We start from the raw sequence: 21,996 nt of genomic DNA, 5'->3' as shown, positions 1-21,996 counted from the left end.
CCTCAGCAATCAATGCAAATAAATAGAGGAAAACAACAGAGTGGGAAAGACTAGAGATCTCTTCAAGAAAGTTAGAGCTACCAAGGGAACATTTCAAGCAAAGATGGGCTCAATAAAGGACAGAAATGGTATGGACCTAACAGAAGCAGAGATATTAAGAGGTGGCAAGAATACACAGAAGAACTGTACAAAAAAGGTCTTCATGACCCAGATAGTCATGATGCTGTGATCACTCACCTAGAGCCAGACGTCCTGGAATGTGAAGTCAAGTGGGCCTTAGAAAGCATCACTACGAACAAAGCTAGTGGAGGTGATGGAATTCCAGTTGAGCTATTTCAAATCCTGAAAGATGATGCTGTGAAAGTGCTGCACTCAATATGCCAGCAAATTTGGAAAACTCAGCAGTGGCCACAGGACTGGAAAAGGTCAGTTTTCATTCCAATCCCAAAGAAAGGCAATGCCAAAGAATGCTCAAACTACCGCACAATTGCACTCATCTCACACGCTAGTAAAGTAATGCTCAAAATTCTCCAAGCCAGGCTTCAGCAATACATGAACCATGGACTTCCACGTGTTCAAGCTGGTTTTAGATAAGGCAGAGGAACCAGAGATCAGATTGCCAACATCCGCTGGATCATGGAAAAAGCAAGAGAGTTCCAGAAAAACATCTATTTCTGCTTTATTGACTATGCCAACGCCTTGGACTGTGTGGATCACAATAAACTGTAGAAAATTCTGAAAGAGATGGGAATACCAGACCACCTGACCTGCCTCTTGAGAAACCTATATGCAGGTCAGGAAGCAACAGTTAGAACTGGACATGGAACAACAGACTGGTTCCAAATAGGAAAAGGAGTACATCAAGGCTGTATATTGTCACCCTGCTTATTTAACTTTTGTGTAGAGTACATCATGAGAAACGCTGGGCTGGAAGAAGCACAAGCTGGAATCAAGATTGCCGGGAGAAATATCAGTAACCTCAGATATGCAGATGACACCACTCTTATGGCAGAAAGCCAAGAGGAACTGAAAAGTCTCTTGATGAAAGTGAAAGAGGAGAGTGAAACAGTTGGCTTAAAGCTCAACAATCAGAAAACTAAGATCATGGAATCTGGTCCCATCACTTCATGGGAAATAGATGGGGAAACAGTGGAAACAGTGTCAGACTTTATTTTTTGGGCTCCGAAATCACTGCAGATGGTGATTGCAGCCATGAAATTAAAAGACACTTGCTCCTTGGAAGAAAAGCTATGACCAACCTAGACAGCATATTAAAAAGCAGAGACATTACTTTGCCAACAAAGGTCTGTCTCGTCAAAGCTGTGGTTTTTCCAGCAGTCATGTATGGATGTGAGAGTTGGACTGTGAAGAAAGCTGAGCACTGAAGAATTGATGCTTTTGAACTGTGATGTTGGAGAAGACTGTTGAGAGTCCCTTGGACTGCAAGGAGATCCAACCAAGTCCATTCTAAAGAAGATCAGTCCTGGGTGTTCTTTGGAAGGACTGATGCTGAAGCTGAAACTCCAACACTTTGGCCACTTAATGTGAAGAGTTGACTCATTGGAAGACCCTGATGCTGAGAGGGATTGGGGGCAGGAGGAGAAGGGGACGACAGAGGATGAGATGGCTGGATGGCATCACCAACTCGATGGACGTGAGTTAGAGTGAACTCCGGGAGTTGGTGATGGACAGGGAGGCCTGGCGTGCCGCGATTCATGGGGTCGCAAAGAGTCGGACACCACTGAACGACTGAACTGAACTGATGCTTTCAAACGGCAGAAAGTGTAACCTGGATTGTAAAAGAATAATTATAGGAGATTATAGAAAACTTAAGGGCTTCCCTGGTAGTTCAGCTGGTAAAGAATCTGCCTGCTGTTCAGGAGACCCCATTTTCATTCCTGGGTTGGGAAGATCCGCTGGAGAAGGGAGAGGCTATCCACTCCAGTATTCTTGGGCTTTCCTGGTGGCTCAGATGGTAAAGAATGTGCCTGCAATGCGGGAGACCTGGGTTTGATCCCTGGGTTGGGAAGATCCTCTGTAGAAGGGAATGGCTATCGACTCCAGTATTCTGGCCTGAAGAATTCCACGGACTATATATAGTACATGGGGTCACAGAGTCAGACATGACTGAGTGACTTTCACTTTCTCTATGAGAAAAGCAGTGTGGTTGATGTTAGAGATGTAAGTTGACATGAAATTCATGGTGTGGTGGGTTCTAGCCTAGGCAGAAACTGTGGTGTGTTTCAAACAGCTTGTGTTCCTAATCCTTCTAATTAGGATTTTCTGAATAATTTGCCTTGTGATACTCTAGAAAATATGACGGAGAAGGTGATGGCACCCCACTCCAGTACTCTTGCCTGGAAAATGCCATGGACGGAGGAACCTGGTAGGCTGCAGTCCATGTGGTTGCGAAGAGTTGGATATGACTGAGCGACTTCACCTTCACTTTTCACTTTCATGCATGGAGAAGGAAATAGCAACCCACACCAGTGTTCTTGCCTGGAGAATCCCAGGGACCGGGGAGCCTGGTGGGCTGCTGTCTATGGGTTACACAGAGTCAGACACGACTGAAGCTACTTAGCAGCAGCAGCAGCAGAGAATATGAACAATAGAACATGACTGACTTAATATTGTGATCTTAGATTTGGATTCTGTCAAATGACATGGAAATTAGGCTTTTCTTTTAGCTAAAAAAGAATTTTCTATGTGAACACATAGAAAAACAAAGTGTAGAAGTAGAAAATAAATAGTAAGTTTTTATATTATATTTTATATTATGAATAAACATTGGATATAAATTTATATAAAGTTAAAGGGTATATAAATTTCACAGTATGGGATTTAATATGAGTCTTGGCTTGTAGGTTATTGTTTTACCAAGACCTCATATTTTGTGATGTTAGCCTATGAAATATAAGGAAAATAAAATAATGCATTAAAACCATCCATTCCCCCTAAAAACCACACACACAAAAAGAAAAAGCCCAAAAGTTTTTTCACTTACATTCTGAGTGCTTTGTGTCTGCTAGGACTATTCTTCTCAGTGAGTAAACATCAGGGCTAAGCTGCACTTAAGGAGTTGTCCCTGATTCAGAGTGTTAATGGTGAAAAATACTTCTCCTTGTGGATATTTTTAGATGAAACAGGCAGTGGATCATCCAAAGTAGTTCATTCAAGTGTACCTGCTACTGAGTGTCTTCATTGGAGTTGCATATAGTAAATGTTCAGACCCTGCAGGAAAGCAGTTTAGTTTGAAGACATGCATAGTGCCAGACCTATAGTGAGCCTTTAATTCACTTTTATCCTTGCTTTTGCCCTCCCCTCTGAAACCTATTATGCTTAAAATTTAAAACTCTGTAATCTGGATATATCAGGATGATATACTAAGACCAAGGCTTGGGTGTGGGAGGAGTGTAGAGTCAGAGACTATGTTTGGTTCTTGTTTGATCTTCTTACAAATTCTCCTTAATTCATGGATGTTCCCCCAGAGTGAACTTAACGTTACCTCTGAAAAAAAATTAGGAAAAATTAAAATGCCAAGTTAGCCATCTTTAGAAATGACCCAAGAGATAAATACTTAAAATCTAGTCTGGTTGTAATCTCAGTGTAGGGCAGGACTAAATTGTGATTGTAAGTAAGAAAATACAGCCAAGTAATTGTATTATATTCTAACAGGAGAAAGAATATATCTGTTAGAAGAAGGTGTGGAAATTGTAGATCAGCTGTGAAAGAATAGAAAAAAGAGTCAGAGGCGAACATATGCTGTTTTCTTCCTGCCCAGAGGGAGAAGAAACACAGATCATTGATTTTGAGAATCTGGTTTATGCTGATAGTGGAAATGGATATATTAGGGTATCTTAGCCTGATGACGCAGGTGATTATAATATGGAATAGCTACAATAGCTATATTATATGTCTAATGTGGCAGTCATTGAATTAGGTAATTTGCAAACAGTGTAACCTTTATAATAATACAACTAATAGAGATTTGAGTTTAGAATTCAGTTCTGTGATTCCTCTACTCATGTGTCTTTCCTCTATTCAGGTAGAATTATTTATTGAGGAAGACTGTGCTGAATAGTAAAAGTAAATGAGCCACTCTGTAACTCTTTTCATTGAAATTAAATTGACATTCTCGTTTTTATATACATGGCCTCTGAATTTGGTTTTATGTGAATCTTCCTCTTAAGAGACAGGTCTTCTCTGTGTGCTAGATTAAATTTCTGATCTTGTAAGATAGAAGGTTTCAGACCCTGGATTGTATGTTCATCAGGGTAATGCTCTCCTGTTAAGGGAAGGAGGGGTCTGGAAGGTTGCTGAATCTCCCAAGTCCTCATTTGGCCTTGACGTAAACTTTTCCATTCAATCATCAGCAAATTATAGTTCCTATTCCTTTCTTTAAAAGAGTAATTATTGTCAATCAGTGAGGTATAATGAAAAGAATATGGGGTTTTGAATTCAAAAAAGACCAGGATTCAAAACTCTTCATCCCTTGGTCAATATGCTGGTTTTCTGTTACTGCCTAAAAAGTCACCCCAAACTTTAGTGACTTGAAACAGTATTATCTTTCATGTTCCTATGGATTTATAGAGTTCAGCTGGGCAGTTCTCACTTGAGATCTTTCATCTGTTTGTAGTCCACAAAACTGGAGGGAGCCGAGCCGTCTGAAGGCCCTATTGGGATGGACCTCCAAGGTAGTTTTTCTCTCTTACAGTCCAGTCCTTCTCTGATGTCTCAATGCTCATCTATGTGACTTCTCTGTCCAGCAGAGTTGTTGTTTAATTGCTAAGTCATGTCTGACTCTTTGTGACCCCATAGACTGCAGCATGTCGGGCTTCCCTGTCGTTCACTATCTCTCGGAGTTTGCTAAACTCATGTCTGTTGAGTTGATGATGCCATCCAACCATCTCATCTTCTGTTGCCCTCTTCTCCTCCTGCTCTCAGTCTTTCTCCGCATCAGGGGCTTTTCCAGTGAGTCGACTCTTTGCTTCAGGTGGCCAAAGCAATTGGAGCTTCAGCATCAGTCCTTGCAATGAATATTCAGGGTTGATTTCCATTAGGATTGACCGGTTTGATCTCCTTGCTGTCCAAGGGACTTTCAAGAGTCTTCTCCAGGACCGTAATTCAAAAGCATCAATTCTTTGGCACTCAACTTTATGGTCCAGCTCTTATATCCTTATATGATTACTGAAAAAACCATAGCTTTGACTATGGTTTCGGCAAAGTTACTGTCTCTGCTTTTTAATATGCTGTCTAGGTTTGTCATAGCTTTTCTTCCAAGGAGCTGGTATCTTTTAATTTCTTGGCTGCAGTCATTGATTGGAGTGATTTTGGAGCAGTGATTTTGGAGCTCAAGAAAGTAATATCTGTCACTGTTTCCACTTTTTCCTCTTCTGTTTGCCATGAAGTGATGGGACTAGATGTCATGATGATCTTTTTTTGAATGTTGAGTTTTAAGCCAGGCTTTTCACTCTCTTCTTTCACCCTCATCAAGAGGTTCTTTAGTTCCTCTTTGCTTGCTGTCCAACAGAGTAGCCCAGACTTGTGTGACTGCTCAGGGCTTTAAGACTCAGAAAGCAGAAACTGTTAGGCAGTTAAGAACATTGTCTGGAATTAGCTCAGTATTCTATAGGTAAAGAAGTCACAGGGCTCTCCAGATTCAGTGATCTGGTTCTTAGAACTGGGATCATGAAGCGAGAACTTGTACATTTCTCTACTCTAAATCACTGTGATTCTTGCTTCAAGTCTCACTTCTGTCTTCCCAATTATGATATCTACCTTCTGAAATTATTTTCTTTTTATCATAGTTCTAAACATCATTGAAAGTTCAGGATCAGTGTAGATGACCCTTTAAAGACCTTACTTACTCCATGGTGGGAATGTAAATTGATACTGTCACTATGGAGAACATTATGGATACTGCTTAAAAAACTAGGAATAGAATTGCCATATGATGCAACAATCCCACCATTGGGCATATACCCTGAGAAAACCATAATTGAAAGAGCCACATGTACCCCAGCTTTCATTGCAGCACTATTTACAACAGCTGGGACATGAAAGCAACGTAGAGGTCCATCGACAGATGAGTTAATAAAAAAGTTGTGGTACATACATACAATAGAATATTACTCAGCCATAAAAAAGACTACATTCAGTCCTAATGAGGTGGATGAACCTAGAGCCTGTTATACAGAGTAAAGTAAGTCAGAAAGAGAAAAACAAATATCGTGTATTAACACATATATATGGAATCTAGGAGCCTATTTGCAGGGCAGCAGTGGAGACGCAGACATAAAGAACAGACTTGTGGACAAAGTGAGGAAAGAAGTGGCTGGGGCCAATCGAGAGTGTAGCGCGGAAACATAACTTACCATATGTAAACTAGATAGTGAAAATTTGTTGTATGATGCACCGAGCTCAAGTCAGGTGCTCCGTGACACAACCTAGGGGGGTGGGATGGGTAGGAGGTGGGAGGGAGATTTAAGAGGGAGGGGGCATATGTGTACCTATGGCTGGTTCATGTTGTTGTATGGTAGAAACCAACACAATATTGTAAAGCAGTTATCCTCCAATTAAAAATTTTAAAAATACATGTATAATATTTCTATATATGCTTAATGTTGATTATGAAATAAATGTGATTCAGTTCAGTCGCTCAGTCGTGTCCGACTCTTTGCGACCCCATGAACTGCAGCACGCCAGGCCTCCCTGTCCATCACCAACTCCCGGAGTTCACTCAAACTCACGTCCATTGAGTCGGTGATGCCATCCAGCCATCTCATCCTCTGTTGTCCCCTTCTCCTCCTGCCCCCAATCTCTCCCAGCATCAGAGTCTTCGCATGAGGTGGCCAAAGTACTGGAGTTTCAGCTTTAGCATACAATAATAATTGTATAATTATTACACCATCTACTCCCATAGCTGCATCTTACACTTTGTGATCATCCAGAACATTGCTTCTTTTGAAATCTTAGGCTTCACTATCCCATGAGCAGGCCCCAACTTCTTAAACTTCCAGCTCTTTTAGTTGTTTACTTCCACTCTAACCATTCTCTGATTGTATTAGATTCTGGTACTTTGACTCCTAGTTGTGAGGTGTGTGGCAAGTAATTTCATGTTTGTTTATTCAGTAAATGTTTATTGAATACCTGACTGTCTTAGGGATATAATGGTAAACAAAATTGATCTGAACCCTGCCTTTATGAAACTTAAAGCTTTCTGAATGGTTACAGACATTAAGAAAGCATTAAACAAATATATAATTACAAACTGTGATAAGTGCTATAAAGGAATGAATTAGGAGCCATAAGGAGAAAATAAGAAGAGGAGGGGACTTCCCTGGTGTTAAACAAGTGGATAGGAATCTGCCTGCCAATGCAGGGGACACAGGTTCAATCCCTGGTCCAGGAGAATTCCGCATGCTACAGAGTGGCTAAGCCTCCTGCACCACAACTACTGAAGCCTGTGTGCCTAGAGCCTGTGCTCCGCAACAAGAGAAGCCACTGCGATGGGAAGCCCATGCACTGCCACGATGAGTAGCCCCTGCTTGCTGCAACTAGAGAAAGCTCACACACAGCAATGAAGACTCAGTGCAACCAAAAATAAATAAATTCTTTTTAAAAAGAGGAGGAAAGCACTTTAGACTGAATGGTGAAAGAGGGGCTTTCCAACGTGACCTCAAAATGGAGACCTAAAAGACTGGAAGTCCCTTGCCATGCAAAGAGTTAGGGGAATAGTATTTTCAGTTGTAGGAGCAGAATGTGTGAAAGCTTGAGGCAGGGATCAGCTTGATGAGTTAGAATAATTGAAAGGTTTTTGTGACTGGAATTCACTGAGGCAGGTAGCCTGAAATGAGGTTGGCAAGTTAAACAGGGACCAGCTGAATCAAGGCCTTGCAAGTCATTTTTAAGAGTTTGATTTTATTCTGAGTGTTTCTGGAAATAGTTGAAAGGTTTTAAGATGGGATGATATGGTCTGTTTTATGTTTTAGAAAGATAATTCTGACTTTATCATGCAGAACAGATGGGAAGAGGCTGGAAGAGAAGCAGGACAGCACTTAAGAGGGAACTTATTCATTGTTTAGAGCCAGTGCTGGCTTGGGTTATGATAGTGTGGCAAAAAGGCAAGGAGTAGATTTGAGAAATGTGTTCGCAGTAGAAGTACCGGGATTTGATGGTTCGATGTGGAAGATGACAGAGACGGAGGAGTCAGGAGTGACTCCCGAGTTTTCCAGTATGAACAAATTTGATATGCCACCTCTTGATAAGTGTGTGTGTGTAAGAGAGAAAGAGCATGACAGAGAAGACATTTGAAGATAAATGAATCTGGAGTCCAGAAGAGTGACCTGGGTTAGAGATAACACATTTGGGATTTGTTCCACCTAGAGGATATTTATTTATTTTTATTTTTTTAGTTTTCATGTGAAGCAATGGGAATGAATGAGAGAGGAAGAGAGAAGAAAGAGGAGGGCCTGACACTGGGATGCAAATCACAAATTACAACATTTTTTAATTGATTTTTTTCTTTTTAAATTTAAACATTAAAATAGATTTAAGGTTTTCTAAAGGCCATCTCACTTGCTTTCAGATAACTTTCTTTGTGGGAGAGAAGGAATATAGTTCTGCTACTACAAAGGAATATAGTTATCCTCCCCTGGGAGGATAGGGGATGAGGAGCAGAGGGAGGGGCTCAGAATTTATATGTTCTCCAGATTGTTTCCTGCCTGGAGTAATTCACAGTATGCCCATTATTAGTGTTTCTCATCTTTCATGTGTGTAGAGAAGAAAAAAGGTTGAGAGTCTCTGCTCTACAGGATAAATTTCATGGTAATCTGAAGTTTTCCGTAGTCTGGTTTCAGCCTGCCTATTCACATTCATCATACCATTCCCCTCCAACCACCATGCATGCTGTATTCTATTGTTACAATTTTTAACTCATAATTTCCATTTTTATTGAGCAGATAGACTAATATTTTAAGTCTCTGTTTCAGGTAAAGCTTCCCCTGATTCCCTCAGGAGAACTTTGGTATTTGTTTATATTCCCAGTGTGCATTGCTTGAGGCAATTGTTTTATTAAATTTAAATGTTTTTCTTGCATTGACTGCTCACCAAACTAGTCTTCTTGACAGAAGGGATTGGTTTTTTTCTTTACGCCTCTTTTAAGAAAGCATTTGAATGTTTGAGTTACATTTCTGACTGTCTTTGAGTAGGCAAATACAGCTTACATTTCCTTCTTATAAGACAAACTTTGGGATTTAGAAAATATAGCGAGCAAGAAAATAGTTGAAGATGTCTTTCCCAGATCTATTTTAATAGGTATTAATAGTTAAAATATACTTTTTAAAATTGTGGTAAAGCAACCTCTGAAGTATATTCTTTCTTATCAGCCCCAATGTTGTTCAGTCACGTCCAACTCTCTGTGACCCCATGGACTGTAGCCCTCCAGGCTCCTCTGTGCATGGGATTCTCCAGATAAGAATTCTGGAGTGAGTAGCCATTCCCTTCTCCAGGGGATCTTCCTGACCCAGGGATCAAACCCCGGTCTCCCTCATTGCAGGCAGATTCTTTACCGTCTGAGCCATCCAATTAGAGCCCTGGAGTGGAGAAATCCATCAAGGTAACCCAGAAGTTCTAGACACAGATAATTGGCCCAAAAGCTTGATATTTAATTAAAAGAAATATTCCTGGTAGTGAAGGAAATAGAAACTGATCTAATGGAATTATTCTGGTTATTTGAATTAACATGTCTATAGAATACCTGAGAATATTTAAATTTTATTTGGAACCATTGGTAATCAAAAAATAGGTTAGAAGTATTGTAAAACTTCACTGTAAATTTCTAGTCTGGAATTGATTTATTCTGTGATTAAATCAATCAATTTATTCTGTGATTCAGTTTGTGTCTCCTGCATTGTTTAGGGCCAGTGCTAGCTTGGGTTATGATAGTGGGACAAAAAGGCAAGGAGTAGATAAAGGAAAAAAATGGCATAGCAGGAAAAAAACAGCAATTTCTATACCCATTGAGTATTACAAACTTTTACTGCTCTGATACATTTCTTGGAGCATTTTCACTAGATTTGAAGAAAGAATTAGATAATGAACTCATTACAGTTAAAAAAAAAAGTTCAAGTTAAAAAAACAAACTTTGACATTCTTCCTTTTAGCTTTCAGTGGGAATCACTTATGAAGCCATTCTATAATTATCACATGGAATTCATTACTTGCCGGAGTATAACAGAAAAAATTATCCTGAGAGTCAGCAAGTACAAACAACATTTCACAACATCAGCTTGTGTACTGCATATTGTTCTGTAACTATATACTTAGCTTTCTGGTGAAAAATTCTCATTTATGTCTTCCTTTCTTTTATAGGAATATATTTGTCCCAGATGTGAATCAGGTTTTATTGAAGAAGTGACAGATGATTCCAGGTATAGTACAAGCCCATGAATAAATCAGGCATTCTCTTATCAAAATTATGTTTTTTAACATCAACTGAATGAATAGAAAGAAATTTGTTTTATAACTTACACTCTCTGCTGAGAGAGAAGAAAAGTAGCAGAGCAAAGGGGAAGAAAAATGGGGAAATTGGGAAAATGTTGTGATAGTAGGTGTCTTGAGATCTACTGTGGCGTTCCTGGGAAACCTCTGTATCCCTATCAGAGTAAATTTGGTGAGTTTTCGTATATTTTCTGAGACTTTAGGGTTTCTCTTGGATTATTGGTTGGTTTTTAGTGACTACTCTTGCCTGAAAGTAGATTGCTCTTATACCCCTTTGGTGGGCTGGGGAGCAACTTCTGACAAAGATTGCCTAGTAAGATAAACAGGCTGTTCTAGCCAGGGAAACTGAGTTGTTATTCTTGAGGAAGCCTTGGGCCCCTTGTGCTTATTAGGATTATTGTGGTCAAACATACCATCTTGCATGCTTGAAATTGGCTCTTGTTGCTCTTACTGATGGTATACAACCTATAAAAGGGGAAAGTTATTTCTGAAAGTGACAGTGTTACATATTCCTTCTTGGTTAATATGAGTAAAACTATGAAAGTGTAATAAAAAGTAGAATAGTGTTGATAGGAGGGCTTCTTTTAATATTGGAATGACTTTGGGGGTTTTAATGACAGTAAATAATTCCTTTACTGTTGCTGTTGGCAGAATATAAAGTTGAAGTTCCCTTCCACAACCAGGAAAAACTACACATTTTACAGTATGTACAATCAGTTTAACTTTATTAACGATCAGTGATTATTATATGTATAATCTGACCTGAAGCTTCTGGGGCAACATATGGCATGAAGATCTAGTTTGCTACAAACACTTGATGTAATAATCTTGGTTTTAAATAACACAATACCAGCTCAATCTATAAGATTAGCATGAAGGCAAAATTAGCGATTTTGTGTGGATGGCATGCTAACTTGGGATAGCTTTTTATTTGTGCTGTTATAATTGCATCATATACTTGTTTCAAGCAGGGTATGCTCTGCATGTGTTATAGAGCATGTTGTGTTTTGGGGGAGCGTTTTTTTCAAAGGTTTTGAATACTAATCCTGGTTTCTACAAGATGAATCTTTCCTAGAAGGAAACTGAATTCTATGGATCCTGCTCTCACTTGACTTAATCTTTTATTTGTGCTTTTGTGAGTCAAAGATTGTCTTGTACAGGTGCTATTGGTAGCAGATATTCAAATACAAAGGTGATGTCTTTTGAAAGATCAGTGTTTTAAATAGTTGAAGAAATCTGCTTAGAATCAGTGTCTTAGAGGTAGCAGGGTATTTATTCCCTTCTATAAAGTTTATGAACATTTGCTGATTTGAATACTTAGCAATTACAGTGTTATGTAGTGGATGGTAAAAAATTAATGAGAGCAAGTCCTTATGTGAACATTGGATAATGGGTTCCATTTGCTGTTAGACATTCATCTGGAGGAACATCTTGTAAATTTACTTAAGCTTTGTAACATTTCTCAGAAAAATGTAATTGTTTTTACTGTCCCTTCTCTGTGATTAGCCCTGTCATTCTTTTTTAAAAATTATTTATTTGTTTGTTTATTTGTGGCTGTGCTGGGCCTTTGTTGCTGTGCATGGGCTTCTTACTAGGTGCTGCGAGCAGGGGCTACTCTAGTTGTGGCGCTCAGGCTTCTCATTGTGGTGGCTTCTCTTGTTGTGGGCCAAGGGCTCTATGGCCAGTGGGCTTCAATAGTTGTGGCACGTGGGCTCTACAGTGGGGCTCAGTAGTTGCAGCTCCCAGGCTCTACAGCACGGGCTCAAGGGTTGTGGTGTACAGACTTGGTTGCCATGCTGCATGTGGGATCTTCCTGGATCTGGGATTGAACCCATGTGTCCTGCATTGGCAGGTGGATTCTTCACCACTGAGCCACCAAGGAACCCCAGCTCTGTCATTCTTAATATACAAAGGAATTTTAAGGAAAGGGAAGGCTGGGGGAGTTGCAGGGATAGAAGAACCCTAAAAGAAAGAGTTGATAACTTTAATTACCAAAGATACCTGAATCCTTGAAGCTATCAATATATGGTAAAGGCAGTAAGAGCCCTGGAAGCCTTTCTAGGCTTGAGCAATAAGATAGATACACAGTGGTAATTTAATTATTTATCTAGCATAGAGGTACTGGTAATTTGGGGCTTGTTCTACAGAGGAAGTGTTTTTTTACAAAAGACATTTTAACTTCTGAAACAAATAACAGTTGTCAAATGGTTTCTAATCAGAGAATAAGGCTGCCATAGACAGAGAATGGCATTAGCTTTCGTTTTTTCACTTTTGGTTCCAGACTAACCAGGGTGTGTGTGTTTTCTCAATGAGCTGAGTGCAGTGCCTGGATTACTACTGTAATTCTGAAAATGAAAGCTGCCCTAGTAATTTGTGTACTTTATATCATTGGCGTGAGTGTGTGCATGCGGGTGTGCTAATGTGTGTACTTTTGTGCCCTTGTATGTGTCTTGAAGTAAAAGTGATATCCAACAATTCTTGTGATTCTTTCCATCCCCCTTCTTTCAAAGTGTTTTAGCCAGTTTTCTGTCTTTGCAAATTTCATGGGGACAGTGGGATCTAATATTTTTTCCTGGTCTTTGGGAGTTGGTTTACACATGCAATATTAATTCAGTAACGTTTACTTTTGAGTTTTCAGTGCAGGATATAATAAAGCAGTGTTATCAAAAGTGCTGAGTGCTCTGTATAATGGCTGATACATAATAAAAACATGTATTTGTGGTATTAATAAAATACAGTCTTTACTGTCTGAACTTTATGTTTCTGAAAGAAGGGTAAGAAGTAGAAATGGATGAAACAAGTTCTAGATATGTATAATACAAGGTCAAATTTAGAATCAAAGTCAAGAGTGCAGAGGGCTGTGGAAGAGTCTTGTTTGGTGAGTTTAGTAAAGTCTTAATGGAGGATGACTCTGAGGGGTGGGTAAGATAATCACCATCAGAAGAAAAAATATGTATTGAGCCCTTTTATAAGATGCTAAATATTGTACCAGACCCCTTGCATTACTAATTTTTAATCATTTCTAGTAGTTTCAAATGTTGTGTGTTCATCTGATGGTTAGTGGTTTTTTTAGTGAAATATTATTTGGAGAATCTAGTTTTATTTTTTAGCTTCTGAGAATAAATATTTTTCTTCCTTTACTCAGATTTGAGTTGCATTGCTGGCTGTGGGTCCTTCTTCCTTCCCTGTGATGGCCCCTGTCTCTAATTTTCTTCACTTGGTTTATCCTTGATTTTGTAGTTTGTTATAGTATTTTTCATAGATTAATCCACATGCAAGTTCTTCATAATTTCCTTTGTAGGTGTCACATTGGAATGAGTTATTTTTCCTTATTGGGATTTGTTCTCACTGTACCATTCTATATTTAGGTTCTGGGAGGGAAGCTTACTCCTGGGAATAGAAAATAGAATCACTTCTCATTGCTTTTTCTCTTCAGTTTTTTAGGTGGTGGCAGCAGCACATCAACACAGTTTTCCGAGGTAAGTGTTCCTTTGGCTCTGTGGATTCTTTAGGTAGTGGCCTCGTGCTACAACGGTGACAGTGCAACAAAACCTCAGAATGTTTAAGGGAAATGTAGGCAAGAGTAGTCTTAGAAGGATTTGTGTTCAGTAGTTGGGGCTTTGGCATGTTATTTTTAGTAAACCTTTGATTAGGAGGTATTATCAGTTATTTTCTGCTTCTATATTGTGTATATAGTGTGAGAATGTAAAGCTTGTGTTTTTTTTTTAATAACTGTGTGCAGACTCTTAGTGGTGTGACAGTCAAGTAAAGAGCAGGGGATGAGTTATAACTGAAGTCACATTGAGGCACAGTCTACAGTTTTACACAGAGGAACTGGTTTCTAGAGATTACCTTTAATGAATATGGTAATTTGGTATATGTTTTGGAATTTGGGTGCCAGATTAAGGATAAGATATTTACTTGCCTTCCAGGTCTCACAATAGGACCTATAGTTAATTTCCAGTTCTTTATATAATGTGGGTTCTCTTACCGCGAAGCACAAACTCTGGGGCATGTGGGCTTCAGTAGTTGTGACAGGTGGACTCAGTAGATGTGGCTCTCGGGCTCTAGAGCATAGGCTCAGTAGTTGTGGTGCACAAGCTTAGTTGCCATGTGACATGTGGGATCTTTCTGAATCAGTGAGCGAACCCATTTCTCCTGCATTGGCAGGTGGATTCCTTACCCTGGAGCCACCAGGGGAGCCCTAAGGTGTACAGTTTTAAGTAACACTAAGTACTTTTTGTTTATAAGCATTAAGAGACTATATCTCACAAGGGTAGACCCCTCTGCCTACAGAAAACACTGGTTTGCTTTTGCTCCTACTGCCATATAGTTTGGTTAGCTCTAGAAAGCTAACAGATGCTAAAAGAAAAAAAAAATTAAATCCCATAATCGGAATTTCTTTGATTTCAGAATCACATTAACCTTTTTTGGAAATAGTTCAAGTTTTGAGAACAAGCAAAACTTCTTAGTATTTATTTGTGTATAAAGTAAAACTGTATTTGCAGGTGTGTCTGAAAACTGGTATTCAGTAAGAAGCCCATAAAACCCTAAGCTTCTCTCCTTTATCCTCTGAAAATTATTTTAAGACTTGCAGCTCCCAGACTTTTTTTTTTTTTTGCTACACCGTGCAGCTTGTAGGATCTTAGTTCCTACAAGGAACTAAGGAACAAACTAGGTTTGTTCAAACAAACCAGGGATTGAACCCAGGCCCCAGTAGTGAAAGCACCAAGTCCTAACCACTGGGCCACCAGGGAATTCTCAGCTCCCCAGATTTTTTGTGTTATTAGATATATAGTCAAGAAACTTAATGTTTGGGTAACAATCCTGTTTTAGTAAGGGTATTTTCTTTTACTTATGGTCTGTGGTACTTCCCAATATCCGGTATTAAGCTTTTTACTTAACTCTGAACTGACTTGGTATGTGGGTTGGTTAGTGTGATTCAAGATAGATTATGTCTTTAAACTCCCATTTTCTTGTTTTGATGGATGAAAAAACATTACTTAAAATTGATTCTGCTCACCAGGCATGAAAGCCTTTCCAGTTTTAGTATTTTTTTTTTCCTTGTGTGTGCTATTCCCGATAACACAGATTGTCACTTACTGGTTATACATATGCAGAGGAAAAACTTCATCTGATTTTCCTTAAGTGTTCTCTTTTAGGAGATGGAAATACAAGTTTTATAGTTATGACTCACTAGGAGAAGATGCATTCAGAAGAAAAATAAATATATATATTTAGTCAGTTTCCCAACTTTAGTAATGCTAAATCTGACACTGCATGAGTTATCCTTCAGGTGTTGAAGTAATTTTGCCTAGTTATAGCCTGTGACATCATGTTCTTCAGGATTTGTAGCGAGGGCATGATTACACCCAGTTTTCCCTTGTCATCAAAGGGAATATTTCAGTTTTCTCCTTTTAAAATATTTTGCACTTATATAGAAAAAAACCTGTCTTTTAATATTGTATAAGTTGTCAAGGATTAAAAAAATCAGCTAAGAAGTATATATTGAGTGCACTTCCAGCACTCTGCTAGAAGTTAGGGCAAGAAACAAATGTTACAGTTGCCTTGAGTGCAAGGAACTTATAATTTAGTTGGGGAGCAAGTGCAAACATATGAAACAAGTATGGATACAAGAAAGAATGTACAGAGGGTATAATAAACTTACTGTGGGGTGTATGTGACAGACAGTAGAAAGGACAGATTAGGTGTGCTGCTGTCTTTGAAAAGACTAAGATGTTTAGGAAAAGAAGTCAAATGACATAGTGATATGCCCAGATCCAGATTGCCTGAGTTTAAATCCTGGGTCTACTGCTTACTGACTGTGTAACCTGGGCAAAATTACTTAGAATTTTTCAGTGCCTCTGTTTCCTCCTTTGTAAATTGGGGAAAATAATAATACCTACCTCCGGGTTGTTGTGAGGATTGAGTTGATACATGCCAGGTGTGTGGGCCAGTGTGCCTGCCGTATAGTGAGTGCTTAATAAATTTTAGCTGTTAATAATACTTCATGGAGAAGGTAAAACAAGGCTTCGAGTACTAGAGCCTCAAAAGGTAGGTGGAATTTAGATAAACAAAGAGATGAGAAAACACAAACACTTTTCCTCTAGACAGCGTTCTTAGGCTTTAAGTTCATAATTATACCCATATCCCTAGAGGAGAAGCCTGGAAAGAAAATTATGTTTGGAAACAAGAGTTGTTTTTCTTTTCTATATTTCAGTTGATAATTCCAGCAAATGCTTATGCTCAGTTTTGCTCTATTTTTCTTCAGAGTTTCTTGTACAATGAAGAGATTATTTTCTTAATTAGTATTTATTAATGCTGGATTCTTAAAACACTAGATATATTAGAAGAGGCTTAGTTCAAGCATGCATATGTATATGTGTGTGTGTATGTGTGTGTGTGTGTGTATATATATATATATATTTTTCCTGAATGAGATCTGGGGTGGGGGAACAGGAAGAGTGGATGAGGATGGAGAAGAGTTGCCAGTGAAATGGGAACTATGTTTGAGTAATGTGTGAGGGTTGGTGGAGAGTGAATTTAGAAATGTTACTAACAGATTGTAGAGAGAGAGGACATAGCTATACTGAGGCCCCTGTTGATAATCTGGGGAATTGAGCCCATTGCTATCTGAGCATTTAATTGATTACTTGAAAGCTTCTGACCATGACCTGGTGCCAGTGAGACATCTGATCTGAAAGTCGCAGCTTTCCTGAGTATATCACTTCAGTGCAAGAGTGGCTATGGCTTCTGATTCATATTAGCAAAAATAAGATAGATGGTTTTCTAGAAAAAGAACTCCCAGGTGTTCAAGAAGGCAAGGTGCTCTGAGCAGCCTGATTTATATTTATTTAAATAAAATTTGTTTTGGTACATATGCAGCATTGCATTGGGCAATAAAAAAGGTGTTAAAATGCATCTGGAGTTCCACTATTCTAAGAGCCCCCTTTCTTTATATATTTCCTTTCAGGTTTTGTCCTGAGGCATAGATACTGAAAGATACTATAACAACGTTAATAAGATTTTTAAAAAGTTTTCCATATTATCATTACCTTATTTTTTATTTCATCCTTTCCTTCCCTCCCTTTCTCATTTTCTTTCTTTCTTTCTCATACTTTCCATTTCTCACATTCATGCTTCATAACTGTTTTCAGATATAATCATAGAATATGCTATGTTATATTTCTGATTTTTAAAATTTACTTAGGATTATAGCACAATTTTTTTCTTATCTTTTCATAATTATAAGAGTTATATTTTATCACTTCATATTCTTTCATGAATTCTCTATATTAAACTGTTATCCTGTATTAAAACATGTCTGGCTATACATGATGGTTGATCATTGATCATACCTCTTCACTTCATCTCAGAGTCTAGAACATGTTGAGAAGTAAAGCATGGATGCTAGGGAGATGGAAATAAAGATTTAATTTTTATTCAGTGAAATTGAAAACCGCATTTGATCTGTGGCCAAATGGACATCCTAAGTCTGCACAGAATGTCCCTCCTGAGAATTAGAGCCAGCAGAGCAGGCACAAATACTCAGAACCACTTCTTTGGCCTTTGTGCAGGGCCCTTATACATGAACTCCATCAACTGGAGAAATGTGACTTAGCAGATGTTAGGTTTTTACAACCTACCAATCAGGTACATCATTTCTCTGGTAGGAAAAAGTAATGAGGAATGAATAAAGAGGTTAGAAGTGGACGTGAAAGCTCTTGGGTCTTCCCTTCTCACCTTTGAGTTTAGTAATTCAAGTCTGTAGTTAGCGAGGATCTGGGACTAGTACCTCTGGCATTTAGGCGAGGAGATGAGTAGTCTGGGAGGGCAATATTATGTCTACCTTCATGAAGTCTCTCTCCAGTACCAACTATGGTCCTTTTGTGTATGCTCCTGGGACCTGTGGAGAAGGCTCTGAAGTAATCAAGAACAACATTAAATTAAGCTGAGCTAAATAAAATTGTTGATATTCTATTGTTCTTGACTTACAAAGATGGTAATTTTAAATGATTAAACCTAGTAAAAGTTAAAGATTTCAAATCTTTAACTTTCTTTTCCCAAGTAAGTCTTCCTTTTAGCTGTTTGCTTTTCTTCTCAGTCTCAGCCAGAAGGCTTGTACTCAAATGCTGGGTAGAGTTTGGATTCTTTAAGCAGCTGCACCCTGGATGTGCTCTTAAAGGTTGAATTAATTCAACCAAATCTTTCATCTGTCTCACTTCTTAGTATAAAGAGTTAAAAGACCTCATTTCACAGTGCTGCCTACTTCACATCCAGTCCATTTGGAAATATCAACTCCAGAACTCTTCAGCAGTTGTTCAAAGAATAACTGTGTTTCTCTAATTCACTACTAAGTTCACACAGAATTGGTAATTCTGTTGCCAAGCAAAGAACGTAATGTAAACTCAATGGTAACTGAAGGAAGAAGAATGAAACAAAAAATAGTTTTGGTGTCAGCCTTGCCAGTTTTTTGTTCAGTGACTGCCAGTTGACCACATCTATAGCCTGTAAGCTTAAACTCGTTTGGAAAAAGTGCTTTTCAAGAGATAAGTTATGGCACAGTGTTTACATTTTAAGGGGTGAGTGGGTACTGGACATCGTATTTTTTCTTTGTGAATAGCACTTGAATACTCTGTATTTTTATAAAATTTAGGAATTTTATATTTGATTGAAAACTTGTTATCCAGGCTACGTAGAGACCTCTTAAAATGGAATAATGAGAAAACAACCCATTTTTAGAAAATTGCAAAAGATTTAAACAATCTCCTTTACCAAAGAAGGTGTATAGATGGCAAAAGAAACCTCAACATCATTAGTTGTTGTTTGTTGTTGTTTAGTTGTTTCTGATTCTTTGTGACTGCATGGACTGCAGCATGCCAGGCTCCTCTGTCCCCCACTATCTCCTGGAGTTTGCTCAAATTCATGTCCATTGAGAAGTTAGGAAAATGCCCATTAAAACCACAATGAGGGAATTCCCTGGCAGTCCAGTCGTTAGGACTCTCGATCTTCCACTGGAGAGGGCATTGTTCAATCCCTGGGTGGGAAACTAAGAACCTCATGCTGCGTGGTATGGCCAAAAACAAACAAAAAAAACAACTCATCAAAGTGAGCTACTACATAGTTATTAGGATGGCTAAACTTTACAAGACTGAGGATATTAACTTTTGGTAAGGCTGTGGAGCAACTAAAATTGAAAAATGGTCCAACCACTTTAGCAAACAGGCTTTTTTTTTTTTTTTTTTTAAGAAATATCAGCCATATGATTTAACCATTATACTCTCCTAAGATAGGTACATAATTGTGCATAGCAACTATTGTAATAATAAAAATTAGAAACATTCCAAGTGCCCATCAACAGGTGGATGGATAAACAAATTGTGGTATATCCATAGTATGGAATACTACTCAGCAATATAAAGTATGTGGAATGTGACTCAACATAAACCCTTGATTCATGTAAAACTTAGAATGAATCTCAAAATAATTAAGCTGAGTGAAAGAATACATATAGTATGATTCCCTTTACATGAACTCCTAGAAAGTATAAAATTCGAGAAAGTGCAAATCACGGAGTGATCATTGGCTGCTTGAGGGCAGGGAGGGGCAGGAGGAGGGGATTACCAAGATGCATTAGGAAACATATGGAGGTGATGAAAATGTCCTGTATCTTGATTTAGTGCTTTCGTAAAATTTCTTGTGAACTTTTTTCAAAATTGCATTTCTTAAATTAGTAATTTTGAAATTGCCCTCAGCTGACTCATCTCTGTAGCTCATAATGGTTTTTTTTTTGACCACTATCTAATTCTAAGACTTTTTCATCACCCCTGGAAGAAACCCTATATCCATTAGTAGTCACTCCTTTTTCTTCCCAGTTCCCCCAGCTCTAGGAAACCATCAGCTGATTTTCTGTTTCTGTGGTTTTGCCTGTTTAGGACATTTGATATAAATGGAATGAATGATACAGTATGTGACCTTTGTGACTGACTCACTTAACATAATGTTTTCTTGACATATCTCTGTTTTATAGCACGAATCAGTATTTAATTCTTTTTTATGGCTGCAGGATCTGCTGTATGGATATACTACATTTTGTTTATCTGCTTATCAGTTGATGGACATTTCCATTATTTACAGTTAACCGTTTTGGATAACATTGCTGTGAATATGTATAATTTTTTTCTGTATGTATTTTCTGTGTTCTCAAGTATATAAGTAGGAGGGAAATTGCTGGGCCATATAGTAACTCTTTAACTTTTCAAAGAATTGACCATAATATTTGAGGTGCTCATAAAATCATGGTTCAGTTCAGTTTCTCAGTTGTGTCCCACTCTTTGTGACCTCATGGACTGCAGCATGCCAGGCCACCCTGTCCATCACCAACTTCTGAAACTTGCTCAAGCTCAAGTCCATTGAGTTGGTGATGCCATCCAACCATCTCATCCTCTGTCGTCCCCTTCTCTTCCTGCCTTCAATCTTTCCCAGCATCAGGGTCTTTTCCAAGGACTGAGTTCTTCACATCAGATGGCCAAAGTATTGGAGCCTCAGCTTCAGCATCAGTCCTTCCAATGAATATTCAGGACTGATTTCCTTTATGATTGACTGGTTTGATCTCCTTGCTGTCCAAGGAACTCTCGAGTCTTCTCCAACGCCACAGTTCAAAAGCATCAGTTCTTTGGAGCTCAGCTTCCTTTATGGTCCCAACTCTCACATCCATACATGACTACTGGAAAAACCATAGTTTGACTAGACAGACCTTTGTTGGCAAAGTAATGTCTCTGCTTTTTAATATGCTGTCTTTGTCTAGATTGGTCATAGCTTTTCTTCCATGGAGCAAGCGTCTCTTAATTTCATGGCTGCAGTCACCACCTGCAGTGATTTTGGAGCCCGTGAGAATAAAGTCTGTTACTGTTTCCATTGTTTTCCCATCTATTTGCCATAAAGTGATGGGACCGGATGCGTGCCGTGATGATAATTTTTTGAATGTTGAGTTTTAAACCAGCTTATTCACTCTCATCTTTCACTTTCATCAGGAGGCTCTTTAGTTCTTCTTTGCTTTCTGCCATAAGGGTGGTGTTATATGCATATCTGAAGTTACTGATATTTCTCCCTGCAGTCTTGATTCCAGCTTGTGCTTCATCCAGCCTGGCATTTCGCATGATGTATTCTGCATATAAGTTAAATAAGCAAGGTGACAATATATACAGCCTTGATGTACTCCTTTCCTAATTTGGAACCAATCTGTTGTTCCATGTTCAGTTCTAGCTGTTGCTTCTTGACTGCATACAGATCTCTCAGGAGGCAGATAAGGTGGTCTGGTATTCCCATCTCTTGAGAATGTTCCACAGTTTGTTGTGATCCACACAGTCAAAGGCTTTGGCATAGTCAATAAAGCAGAAGTAGATATTTTTCTGGAATTTTCTTGCTTTTTCAATGATCCAACAGATGTTGGCAATTTGATCTCTGGTTCCTCTGCCTTTCCTAAATCCAGCTTGA

At 38.6% G+C, this 21,996-nt stretch overlaps 1 protein-coding gene across 3 annotated transcripts in view; it reads left to right on the top strand.

Annotated features, from left to right (window-relative positions):
- RNF115 (ring finger protein 115) overlaps positions 1-21,996 on the top strand; it is a 66,376-nt gene that overhangs the window by 10,903 nt on the left and 33,477 nt on the right. For 2 of the 3 annotated variants that reach the window (XM_010833252.1, XM_010833254.1), the window contains 2 exons: positions 10,372-10,430; positions 13,937-13,979. In XM_010833252.1, the coding sequence (XP_010831554.1) occupies positions 10,372-10,430; positions 13,937-13,979 (102 nt within the window). Of the gene's footprint in view, positions 1-10,371; positions 10,431-11,151; positions 11,204-13,936; positions 13,980-21,996 lie in introns of all 3 variants that reach the window. The other variant, XM_010833255.1, reaches the window with a different exon arrangement.

This window comes from Bison bison, unplaced genomic scaffold (assembly GCF_000754665.1).
Source record: "Bison bison bison isolate TAMUID 2011002044 unplaced genomic scaffold, Bison_UMD1.0 scf7180017863325, whole genome shotgun sequence".
NCBI lineage: Eukaryota > Metazoa > Chordata > Mammalia > Artiodactyla > Bovidae > Bison > Bison bison.
The sequence above is the reverse complement of the archived record's forward strand: the minus strand, read 5'-3'. Positions and strand labels throughout refer to the sequence as shown.